The 13,223-nt window shown below is 39.5% G+C and overlaps 1 protein-coding gene across 1 annotated transcript in view; it reads right to left on the reverse strand.

Moving 5' to 3' along the window:
• Nucleotides 1-895: 895 nt before the first annotated feature.
• The window catches only part of adgrd1 (adhesion G protein-coupled receptor D1), a 37,959-nt gene continuing 25,631 nt past the window's right edge, over nt 896-13,223 (reverse strand). The window contains exons 14-25 of the mRNA XM_042487804.1: nt 12,329-12,402; nt 11,606-11,729; nt 8,552-8,655; nt 8,299-8,410; nt 7,171-7,324; nt 3,736-3,802; nt 3,410-3,476; nt 3,133-3,224; nt 2,904-3,030; nt 2,777-2,818; nt 1,943-2,035; nt 896-1,862 (exon numbers count right to left, since the gene is read on the reverse strand). Coding sequence (XP_042343738.1) covers nt 1,767-1,862; nt 1,943-2,035; nt 2,777-2,818; nt 2,904-3,030; nt 3,133-3,224; nt 3,410-3,476; nt 3,736-3,802; nt 7,171-7,324; nt 8,299-8,410; nt 8,552-8,655; nt 11,606-11,729; nt 12,329-12,402 — 1,152 coding nt within the window. The 3' untranslated portion in view covers nt 896-1,766. The remainder of the gene's footprint in view (nt 1,863-1,942; nt 2,036-2,776; nt 2,819-2,903; nt 3,031-3,132; nt 3,225-3,409; nt 3,477-3,735; nt 3,803-7,170; nt 7,325-8,298; nt 8,411-8,551; nt 8,656-11,605; nt 11,730-12,328; nt 12,403-13,223) is intronic.

A 13,223-nucleotide genomic window follows, 5' to 3' on the forward strand; every position in this document is an offset into this window, starting at 1 on the left:
GTTTCTACAAGGCATGAGGCTAATACTACACTGAAGAAAAAAACATACAGCTTTCCTCGGTCTCAAATCAAATGCTGAAAACACTCATCGTCTCAGATGCTACATTTTCTGCAAGTAGATAAAAGCTGATGTAATTGCTGTATTTTATTGTGTGACACAAGTTACATGTCAAAATATATCACTGTGTTTTAAAAGAGCAGTGTGTAGGATTTAGTGGCATCTAGTGGCGAGGATTGCAGATCGCAACCAGTTGATGTTTCTCCCATGTGCCAAGCTTGAATTCCCACTCCCTTAAGTAGCTATGATTGGGGAGGTTTTTACTGGGAAGAAAATTATCCACAAAGGTTTCTTCCTTTAATAAAACCACCAGAGCTGGTGATTTAAACTGATAAAAACACTGAATAAAGAAGTTTCTTTGGTAAAAATCAGTGTTTCTCAGAAGCTGCTTGGAATATTGCACACAGGAATCTAACCCAGCGCTTGCTTAACGCTCATTTTTTTTCTCTGGCAACTTCTCTGAGGTTTTTATCAGGCGAATTATCCTGGTTTGTTCCTCTCCAAAAAAAAAAACAAAAAAAAAAAAAAAAAACAGACGGAATGATTTAAACGGGTGAAAACACCAAATCAAATCAAAAATTTTGTTTGGCTTGTCTCTGAGAGGCTTCTAACTACAGTAGCCAATTTGGCAACACAAAACGTAAATGGCTCTATCTGGAGCCAGTGTTTGGTTTGTCGTTCTGGGCTACTTTGGAAACACGGCAGAGCAACATGGTGGACCCTCTGGATGAGGATCGCTCCGTATTTAGATATAAACAGCTCATTTTAAGGTTTTAAAAAAACATGATTCTTGTTTTCAGGTGATTATACACTCAAAAATATGCTTATTGAATTATATTCCATTTCTGCTAATATATCCCCTAAAATCCTACACTCTGGACCTTTAAAGGAATATTTCAACATTTTGGGAAATAAGGTCATTTGAGATTGATGAAAAGATAGCACTCTCATATCTGTATGCTAAACATGCCGCCAGCAGCAATTTACTTTAGCTAAGCACAAATTTTGGAAATATGGAAACACCTACCTTGGTGACCTAGTCCGGCATATTACTATAAAATCATACCGTGTCGTTTTCACACTTCTGTTGTGGTACAGATTTCAGAAATGAGATATAGCATGTTAGTGAGCTTGAGTGGTGCTGGCAGGTGGATTCACGTTTGGTCAGAGGCAGGCTACCTGTTCTCCTGTTTCCAGTCTGCTATGCTAAGCTAACCGGCTGCTGGCGGTAGCTTAATATTCCCTGAACAGACATGAAAGTGGTATCAATCTTTTAATGAAACTCTCAGCGAGAAACCAAGCGTACTTCCCAAAATGCCAAACTATTCCGTTGCCAAATACAAAATCAACTGCAATACATGGATTATGCAACGGACAAATCTAGAAGCTCGTCTACACAGAGCGTTGTTGCCAGACCCTGAACTGCACTCCTGGGTGTTAAGACTCTCACTGGCCTCCTCTGCTATCCCTGTTCTTGTTTTTTGGGAACACAATATGTTTCTATGAGACATAATAAGGCACAGTCCTAAGAGTCTGTTTGTCTTTAAAGGTGAAGCCAATATTCAGCTGTACAACACCTCCTTTGGTATCACTTTCACATGAGCAAATGAGTGTCCAATTTATTACATAACGTGGCGGGCAGTGGCCAGTGTTTGTCATTCTACACTAGTGAACTTCAGATTGCTCTCTGGCCACAGACAGAAATGCTTTTACACGGCAGAGAGGTCGATACGATTGGCTGAGTTGGTGCTTTTGTCCCATGTGTTCATCTTGGTGGGAGTCACGCCCTCCTTGTTTCCATTCATCTGGAGGATGGGAAGGAGAATGTTAAACGCAGGCAGTCAAGGTTTATTTGTTTGAGCTAATCTTTAACACTGGCACTCACAATGTCAGAGTTGAATGGCTTCACATTGATGTTTCGGATGGAGCTGCTGGTAAGAGACCACACCTTGGTTTTGTGTTTGAAAGCAGCTCTGACCTACAGAAAGGAGCAAAGCCATGAGAACGGTGACAAATATCAGACAAAATACATCTTATGAGGCTGCAAAAGAGAACATCATCCGTTTCCTGCTAATTAGCATAAACATCTGCACTAACTGAGACCACAGGAATTTCTGGTTGTTTAGTCATCCCACAAGACAAATCATAACACATACTGAAAGGTGCTGTATGTGACATTCAGAGCATATCAGTGATTCAGGATCTAAGGTGGGATTGTCTGCACACGGCTTTCAACATGGAGGTGGCTAAATCGGTGGTTGGCTGTTAACTGTGCTAACTGTGCTGTTAGGGATACGCTTCTGTGATGACGATGTTATCAGTGGTACCCAGCATTAGTCGTGGTGTTTTGCTAGGCAGTGGGATTCACACACCGAACATATCAAGTCTTGATGGTGAATTGTGTCATTTTGCAAGGTTGTGACACTCAAAAACATGTATCCACTGATATACAGAAATTCGTTTTTCAGTCTTTGGGACAAAATGGAATCACATGACGAACTCCGAGGTTGTAGTTACAGGGTGTGGCCACTTTGTCAAATTAGCTTTAAAGTCAGGCACCCTTTCCGGGGGCCTGATACTAACACACAAAGAGGCAGCATTCATTCTCTGTTAAGGATGCCATTACTCCACTATATCTTTACATGACATAAGGTTATTGGCTGCTATATTATTGCTCTGAAGGTTGCACACAGTTCCTTTAATATATTTAGCATCTTACCTCAGAGTTGAGAAGACAATGAAACAAGAAGACAAAGAACCCCTAAAGAAAAGAAAAAAAGAAGTTATTTTTCACAAATAGCAGCATACATTTTGGTAAATAAAAGTTCACGCAGTGAAGAACTTACTTGTAATGAGTTGAATACAGCAAAAATATACAGGAATGGCAAAGAGTGCATGTTGACAGCGAGAACGCCAAAGATCCAGGAAATGCCAAGGATAGGCAGGAGCACAGCCACGGCCTTTGCAGTCAGCCTTAAAGGAAAGCAAGAAAAAAACATGTTTGTATTATTAGCTGTTAATAAGAAAATAATATTTAAAAAGCACTGATCTTATCATGGAAAAAAATGAACTCACTTGACTGCATTGGCATCTCCATGAATCTTGTAACTCTCTCCGCTGATTCGAGATATGATTCTGGTCACAGATATCAGAATGCCGATGTTCACCTGGAAATCAGAAAGGAGGCTTAACATACAGTTCACCACAGTGAGAGAGGAGGAAGGACGTTCTTGTGTTTCTCCTCAAATAGACTTCAAGTTTACCGTGCTTACATTTTAGATTGTAAATCAAATTATGCAACAAATTGAGCATTGTAAAAAACCACATATGCTAATTGTTGCAAATTCCTCACCACAATGACAAAAAGGGCCGGTGCCACAAATGCCCAGATGGCTCCGTTCGTCAGTGACAGCCAACAGCTGAGAAAGCAAGGACAGAGGCAAGGGTGAGACAGGAAAAAAAAGAAATAAAAAAATAAAAAATATATATATATAATGCTGTAATGTAAATATGGAATGACGTGTATAGTAACAGTTAACCTAAAAGCTTTATAATAACATTGAGCAAAGTTGATGGTTCCAATTTCTTCAACAGGTGATGTCAGTCTTATGCAATGCCACTAAGCTTTGATGGAATAAAATGAATTCCATATTTTTAAGTGCAGGTGGTCATACTTACTTGTCAACCTCGCCATAACTGCCCAGAGCTGATGTCATAGACACCACACATATGACCAATGGAGAGCCTGATAATAAACAAAGAAATGAGAACACATGTTACACATTCACTAAAGATGTCACACAGTACCAGTGTGGGGCCTTGGGTCAAATATGTGATCTGGGACCCTGTTAACACCCTATTTTCTCCAACTCTCTTGTGGGATGAGTGTGCATGTACTCTGTTGTGTACCATTTAAGTACAGTGCAAAACATATGTGGGCTTCCTTATATCTGCTGTATCAATTCATTTATGGGAAATGCAGTATACCAAACACAACTTTATTCATGCATGTGCAAAAAAAACCCAACATTTTTTTTAAAACTAAATCCTGCATCAATGTTTCCATCAATGCGTGCTTGTTTTGCTTGCTAGAAGTCTTCCACCTTCTTGCCTTTGTTTGCACCATGCTACGTTTTTAGTGCAGTACCGCCACCAACTGTCGATTAGCAGAATAGTGTAAAACCTGTGGCAGGAATGTGTATTGCGTAACCCGTATGCTTTTTTTAAAAAATATTTGTGCCATCATGTGCATGCACACTGCAAACTATTTCGGGACCAACACTTAAATCCATTAAAGTCTGAGCAAGGGTTGGGTTGATTTCTGTCAAAAACTGCAGGAGAGGGCCGATCAACTTAACAACAAGTTATTGCAAATAAGCAAGAAATTAGTTACAAAAACAGTTACAAAAAATGACCTGAAAATGAGGGGAAAAAAGATAAGAAATTACTTGTGTGTTTACATTGTAAAAACATACAGATATATATAGTTTTCTGGACATTTTCCCTATTTACGTATTTTTTACAAATACTTTTCTAATATTTTTTCTGGGTTTTTTGTTTTGGTGTGTCTGACATTACAAATGCACTTGAAAACGGGGCTTTTAAAGAGTAGAAAGCAGCATGAAGGCCACTGAAAATTGTGCGGTGGTTACTTCTTTTTTATATCAGCTACGTATTCAGTCTCTCTCTTAAACTCTGACAACTAATTTGGCAAAATGTTGGCGCTGTTTAAAAGGAGACAGAATGTGTGGTGGTGCGTCATCGCATCGTGACAGAAAAGGGGCAAGAATGAGCGCTTTCACTAAGGGTCATGTTCCTGTCACTGCTGATTGGAAACCATCGGAGCGAGAGACCATAAATACCCACGACTACTGCAGAATCATTTGTCCCGAGACTGAATGCCGATTGTAACCTTCCCACTTAAGACAAAAGCCAGATGTTAGCGGGTGTTCAAAAACATGGGAAGAAGGCAATGAGCAACCTTAAAAGATATGCCCCAAAAATGAGCAAGAACGTTTTCTTTAAAATGTTATGGGAAAATTACCTGAAATAAGCCAAAAACAAAAGGAGTCAAGAAAATGACCTTTAGAAATAGAGAACATTTTTTTCCTGTAACATAATTTTAAAAATTGAATTATTAAAATTATAGGCAAAAGTCATTTTCTTGTCACTTTTTTTGTCAGGATATTTCTTGCCAAGTTGGTCAGTGTCTTTTTTCCCCAATCTTTTCAAAAGAATTTGAACCAAATTTCTCAGATTTAAATGCTTGTGAAAGGCATCTGAACGCAGGACAACAAAACCGATGTCAATCCAGGTGCTCAAGGGTTTAAGTACCACAGACAAAAATTGACATGCACTGAGGCTAAACTAAACCTAAGGATTTCAGGCTCCGGGGGACATGGGGCCAAGACAATTGTCCCGATCAAAGGTCTAGTAATTCAGCTTGGTTACTCAGAGCATCAACACAAGTTACCAGCAACATGACTGGGATCAACACAAACATTCAGGAGCCATCTCAAAGCAACCCGCTAACCCCATATCTGGGCCAAAAAAAATTCAGGCTGTATTTCAACCTTTCACAGAGTCATCCAAAAGTATGCCTCAGTTAATTTTAGCAAACAGCCTTGTGGCCCCGTTAAACATTATAACATTTGTTATATAGTCCAACATGGAAAACTCCACCCACTGTAGCACCTGTCTTTGCAAACACTTTTACACCCAGTGGTGGCTATATTCATCTGCTGTGCTACTTATTACTAACTCCCCCTAAAATTACTTATTTTATTTATGTATGTATATATGTATGTAATTATCTTTTTTGCTTACTTAGCCCAAAGGTTTCCAGCATGCTAAACTGCAAGGAAACTTTAACAGAGGAAATGAAAGATAAAGTCGTAAACAGCCTTTATCACAGCTAATAGCAGCAGCAATTCATTATAAAATGAGTATTTACTTTTTATGTATAACAGCTATACTTCTGACTGTCAGACAAGTCTCCTGCACGTAATTTCCAGTTGGCCACACAAAATGAAAAAAATCACTCTGGCCTGAAGAAAGGAAGTAATAAAAAAGAGATCGTTTTTCCACTAATGGGTTCAGCATGTGAAGGAGAGACTATGCATTCCCCAGCAGCCAAAGACAGTATATACGTATGTCCCAGATTCTTTTTATCTGTCCATCAAACTCCAGTTCACTCAGATCAGGAGAGGCAATTGTTATGCTGGAATGTAACTCAAAGCAGATTTATTCAACGGGGTCACAGTTACTTGCTTTTCACAAACAATATTTGACCAGTAAGGTCATAAAAATGGTCAAATCACATTACAGTAATGGCCTGGTATGAGGTAAAGGTAGGACAAGTGGTGAAATTAGGGACAATAAAATAAGACAGTGTATTCCTGAACAGACAAACAAGAAAATGATACACAAGGAATGAGACAGGTGTCTTTGTTATATTCTTAGGCAAATATAGTAGATATATTACCCAAGTTTTCCATTTAAGTGTAGTTATTAAAGGTTACATCAGCACTAAATATTTATTTGTTTTAAAATGCAGAACTATTGCTATGTTTACACCCAGTGTCCACAGCGCTCTGTTTTCGACCCCTGTAGCTTGAATAGGCAGAAATTGAGACTTATGATGCAAACACTGTAAGTTATCTTCCTGACTGGGTCATGTTACTTGCGACGTATCAAGCTAAAACATTAGAGTTAGGCATATGTAAATTTTGTGATTTTATCCTTCTTGTGTGGGTTAACTTTACTACTTTCCAATTGTCATGGCTTCCTCCAGCGATGGATAATGCTCCCTTAATGCTGTTGTATTTGCTTTGCAACGACTCCCAATCTATGGTTTCCATAGCCCTGACTGCCTTATACCCGTGTGTTACTTTAAGGAACAGTTCCGCCTCGTCGTCAGTACAAGCAAAGAAATCTCTGGTCTTACTTTTTGCCATCTATATAGTATTTTTGTGACCAACGAAATCATCCGCAGAGCAGACAGTCTGCTTCCTGTTTACCCATCCAATCATATGCATTTTCAGGTGTGTTAGTATAAGATTATTTCTTTTAGAATTAGTGTGACTTTGGCCAAAGATTGCTTAGCAGACCTACCCCAGCCGATGCCATAGTAGTAGAAGTGTTTGCTGCCCTCAGAGCCGAACACCTTGACCACCATACTGTACAGGTGGAGGCCCTCCACCAGCATCCAGGCAAAGGCGCTCAGAAAGAAGAAGTGAAGCAGGACAGCCATGATTTTACAAGGCAGCTGGGACAGGGGACAAAGACAGGATTTTTTTGTCAAAGCAGTCTCTTTATTAGTACTATTTATCCATGCATTATTATTAAATTGAATTTTTTTAACTTTCCATTCTGTCTTGCTCCAGTGGTTTGTATTTGGTTCTTTTAGATTTATCATCTTTAATCCTTGACTTTAATCATTTAATAGTAGTTTCATTTGACCACATTTTACATTTTTGCACTGTTGTTCACTTCATACCAGAGGTGGGACAAAGATATTGTTTTGCAAGTCACAAGTCAGCACAGGCAAGTCCTTAATGTTGAGTATCGAGTCTTAAAGAAGTCAGAGCAACAGAGTTACAATGTTTTACATTTACAAAAGTCGCTAAGGCTTTTTAAAAACATTCTTGTAAAACAAACAAGTTTGCTGGAAGTTATAGGGTCTACGTCTTTTTTGACTCGCACCTTTTCTGTACTGCAATTAGTTTTTTCCAAATGGCGCTCAGTAACGTAACAATAGCTCGTTACTCATGTTTCTCTCCTGACACTTGATTGGATGCTATTTGATTGATTCAAACAGAGTGGATCATCTGGGGAATTAAGTGTAAACTTTTTTGGGCTCGGGGGAACATATTAAGTATTTTCAAGTCAAAGACCTCAAGCCTAAGTGAAGTCACGAGTCACTGGTGTTAAAGTTCAGGTCTAGTTACAAGCCTTTTTTGATTTTGTCATGTCCAGTCTAGAGTCATCAAAATTGTGACTCGAATCTGACTCAAGTGCGTGTCATGTGACAAAAAGTCCACTCCTCTGATTCTGAATTCATGTGTTAAAGAACAACAGTAACAACAATATTAGAATATTTAACACTAATCTCCTCCTCATAACCATCATTTTGATAGTCATCATTAATTTGATCGCACTTATCATCATCACAACATGTCTTTATTGTCTTCATCATCATCATCACATTCATCAACCACATAATCTGTGCTGTGTACTCACTGTGCCCGGGTCAAAGCGAGAGCTGATGAGCAGCAAGATCTCAGCCACCAGGATGGCGAAGGACAGGTTGGCGTGGATGTGGTAGCGTTGGTTACGGATGGTACTCACTGACCTGCAGAGCAGCAAGAGGACATCACGTTTACTTGATAATGTATAGTACTTTAATAATGAGAAAACTGAGTATAAAAAACATGAAAGGTGAATGTTGTAAATACAGATGGACAGCACGGGCTGTCAAACTGATGATACTCACGACAGAACTGCAAAAGTCACCAGAGTGATGGCAAGACAGAAGATGGAAATTGAGCAGCCAACATAACCAATAGTTGACAGTGCCACCCTGTGGCCGGTAGTGAGCTGTGAACAGAAACACATCACCATCAACAATGGACAAGACAACATGAAAAAACATTAATATTTTAACTTAAACCATGAGTTGTGACATTGTGCCACAAATACACAGGCTAAGCTAGTTTAGCCTGTTTCATTAGCCGGGAAATAATTCAAAGGGGCCCCATGGAGTTTATGATAATGAAAACAACACTGACTCTCATTAGTGTTAATCAGGCACGCTACGCTCCAACACTGAGCATATTGTCATAAAGCTTCAGCAAAATGGTTTAAACCTTCCTTTGTAAAGGATAAAACACAGACGCTGGAATCAAAATGTTTCTATATGAAAAGTAGTCACACTTTTTTTTTTAACATTATTTTCAGGTAAAGTTTGTCTCTGGTATGGAATCAATGTGAAAGTCAAATGCATATTCATTCTTATTTTAGGATAAGCAAACTGTACATTGTCCATGCAGCTAAACAGTAACAGAGGTGATTGTGTTTCTCCTCCTGCATCTATAGCGTATGGTGCATCGATGTTGTTTTGGAGTTCAGGCTATTTTGAGGGTTCGGGTTTGATTCTCCATTAACTGTCTTCACATGTGCCTTGTCATTACGAGGGCAGAGGAGTCGCAGCCTTCCAGAAAAGGGATATGTGGGATGTTCCCTTGCAGCTGAGGGATGAGGCAGCCCACTAATTAGAGACTAGCTGGGGGAAAGTATAGCATCAAATAGACTTCTGCTCCTTAAATACAGCGCTGGCCCACTTAGCTGCAGCAAGTCCTCTTTTCTATTTAAAGAAGCCATCGTGGATGCTGACCATACTCCCATGGCGCATATTCTTGGATAACAAAGAGACTGTGGTGACAATGTACACACACAGGTTTGGCATTCCAAATAGCTCAAAATTCACATGATGTAAATGTAAAATACTGTGCAGCACAGTGTTCAGAGGAGAGGAGAGACTTATTCCAGATGTTTTAAAGGGACTGTTTTTGGAGGACAGTTCAAAGGGACAGTGGTCCTTGAGGAAAGGACCACTGACCTGTGCAGCGACCCCAAAATACCACACTTAATCATGGTTGTCCAAAGCACTTCTGTGAAACCACCAGTGAAACCGACATTGTGACTGTGTGGGTCTGCTTACAGTTGACTTACAGGGAGCAACGACAAAATGTCCAAAGGCTGAAGTGGGGGCTTCTGGTCGGTGGTTTACTGTGTGGTAAACCACTGTTTCCTGTCCAATTATGCTCCTACAAATGTACTTATTTGTGACAAAGACACAGAGGGACGCACACACTTTTTGAATCTGGCTGGGCAATACTTACTCCTTACTCTAAATCCAGCATGTCCAAAGTCCAATCCAGGGGCCAACTGTGCCCCTTGAACCAATGTCAAATGGCCCCGGGATTGACTTTCAAAGCATGCTGAATGTATCCCACCACACAATATTGGTTAAACAAGCATGAAGATCCCTGCATTTTTCTCAATTCATCTCACAGCGGCAGGACTATCATACAGTTTGTGGCAATGCATCAAGTAGGAACTATACAGGCAAAACTGATGTCTTTCATAAACAAGCAAATGGAACGGTTACCTAACAGCAGACGTTTCCTGCTAGGCAGAGGACATAGCCACAGTACAGAGGCGTACTGAATGATGAAACAGTTGCGTTTATCTAATTTGTATGTTTTCTTTTTCAAATAGCCCATTTGATGCAAGAAGCAGCTGGCCCCCAGGTATTTTTCACATTATCTAATCTGGTCCCCATTCAAAAAGGTTTGGACAACCCTTCTCTAAATAGTAGTGAGAGATTCACTGTTTCCCTGTAACAGATTGAATGAAAAGCACTGTGATGAAAATCAGAATTATCTCTTTCTCGTGTTGCTGATAACATTAAAAATGACAGTTTGACAATGAGCTAGCATGCAAAATATGTGGTTCATTGGTATATTGTAAGAGCTGGATGACGAATTTAGAGATGGCGGCAATTTGCTTCAATGAAAATTGCTTGCCACGCACATTAGACAAAAAAGTGTTCTGGCTTTTAGGTTTCCCTGCACATTGAGTGGCCCAATGCAAATGCCCATGAGTACTTCTCCCACTGGCCCCACCTGCATGTTCCTTCTTGGCCCATAGATTTTATACTGGGATGACATCATGCATGTAAATCAATTTTTCAAGGGTGTGGAAAAGTTTTACGAATATAAAAAAATAATTATAAACAGAGCAATAATTGGCAAAGTTTGCAGTTAGAAGTGTCCTGCCAACAGCTTTTACAGACATCTCTTTTGAAATGGTGGCCACTGCATTTACACTTCAATTATACAAATTGTGTTCATTTGTAAAGATTATATTGCTGAAAAACGTGAAATTATAATAAACTTTAGTTTTCCAAAGAACATATGATCTATAGTAATCTAAAATCCAGTGGAAGAATCCAGTAGGGCTTTTGTCGAGGGAACAAGGCAAATGTTAAGACTACATATTACAGTCATCTATGCACCACTCTATGGAATTGAGCTGTCACACATTTTTTAATTCGCAGATGTATTGTTCCTAACGTGACAGGTCAAAAAAGGTCAATGCTCGACCTACAGTAATTTATTTTTCACCACTTAGAGGCAGTATGATGAGCTTTAAACGTAATGTTAACATGCTGTATTGTCACTTCATGAATGTGACATGACTAACATCATTACAGATTTGGGAAAAAAATAAGCAGCACTCAGAGGAGTATTTCTGTGGAGTCCAAAGTGCAGCTCCCTTTTAGTCTCCACCTACTCTTGAGGAAATATGTTTCTCTCTACCTGCTTCATCTCCACTATGTTCTCCAACATGTTGCTCACTTTGTCTGCCCTTTGGCGCTGGGCAGGTGGTATACAGTTGGCTTATCAGAGCTTTTTCACTGAAAACTCCTGCCTGCCATTGTTAACATGAAAATCAAGCTTTAAAGATTAGAAAAATGTCATACCTTTAAGGGCACCACTTGCATAAGTATGGCAAAGTTGGTAAGATGGTTGCACAAACACACAGAGTATGTCATGTTCCCATCTGAGCGTACACAACCTTCGTTGGACCATACTCCCTCCTTTGAACTGAAAAAGGATGACAATTTACATACAGAAACAAAATACCCAGAAACATATATCAGCATACAGACGCTACATGAAGAACAAACATACAGGAGGAAAAAACAGACCAGGTTTTCACAGAAACACTGCTGGCAAAGATCACTCAACATGATCCATTGTGGGAGGCACGCAGAAATTGCTGCATTTACCAGGGCAATCTGACAGGGCAATCTAATGATTCACATTTTTTCCTGAGCTTAAGGGCAAAGGGGAGTAAGGAGAGGAAGCCTTCATTCAACTAAAACAGACTCCCTTTTAAAATGATTTATGTTGTCTAAAAAGTGTTTTGGCTCCATTTATCAGATCAGATCACCATATTTTTTTTCACTGTTGCTTAAGACACGCCAAACTGAAACAGCAACACATGTAGCACTGGCTGTTTTTGATTTGAATGGGAAAAGAGAGATACACCTTTTCCAAAACATTGGTCATGTCTTATGTTTTAAAGCCTTTAAGACTTGAGTAAGGAATATGAATAGCGTCGACAATCAACGTTAAAATCGCTTTGGCTCGACATCTGAATGAATAATTGAGACATGCTGCATCTTTAATCACAGACCCACCTGTAGTCCAAGAAGGCACAGTAGAGGAAGACTTTATTGCTCTGATTTAGGACTTGCTCTTGCTGTTCTTTAGTCTGAAAGAGGAAAGTGAAATAAAATTGAGATCTCTAATTGCAAGAGAACATTATTTGTTATAGGAAAACATTTTCTTTTGGATTTTGCTAGCTCATTAAATTACAGAGCAACCTGACTGGAAAATGTGCTTTGATCAAGAAGGTGATTGTGGAATAATTTAGACTCAAATCAGCCGCATTCTTTCCTTCATGCTCTTTGGCTTTCTTTCCATCCATATGGTCAACAGAAGCACCAGAGCTTGAGATGCATTAAAGGGACAGTACCACCCAAAATCAAAAATATTTTTTTCCCTCTTAGCTATAGTGCTATTCATCAGTCTAGATTGTTTTGTGTGAGTTGTTGAGTGTTGGAGATAACAGCCGTAGAGATGTCTGCCTACTCTGCAGTATAATGGAACTAAATGGCACTTGACTTGTGGTGCTCAAAGCGCCAAAAAATACATTTGAAAAACTCAATAGCAATGTCTCTTTCCAGAGATCATGGCCCGGTTACTCAAGATAATCCACAGACCCTGGTGTGAGCGGTTTCAAGGAGGGACTACTTTCTGTCTACCACCCGCCAACCATACCGTTGCACAGATGAAAGCGTGCATCTACTGCTAGCTAACCAAGTGCCACTGAGCAAGCTAATGTTACAGCTTAGCCCAGGAGGATGTATTTAATGTTTACAGAGGGCAGACATCTTTATAGCTGATATCTCCAACATTCGGCAACTTGTACCCGAAACAACGTAGATTGATAAATAGCACCACAGGTGAGACAAAAAATATGTATTTTTTGACTTTGGGATGAACTCTCTCTCTTTAAAGCTAAAAATACAG

The sequence above is a fragment of the Plectropomus leopardus genome, chromosome 6 (genome assembly GCF_008729295.1).
Source record: "Plectropomus leopardus isolate mb chromosome 6, YSFRI_Pleo_2.0, whole genome shotgun sequence".
In the NCBI taxonomy this organism is placed as follows: Eukaryota; Metazoa; Chordata; class Actinopteri; order Perciformes; family Serranidae; genus Plectropomus; species Plectropomus leopardus.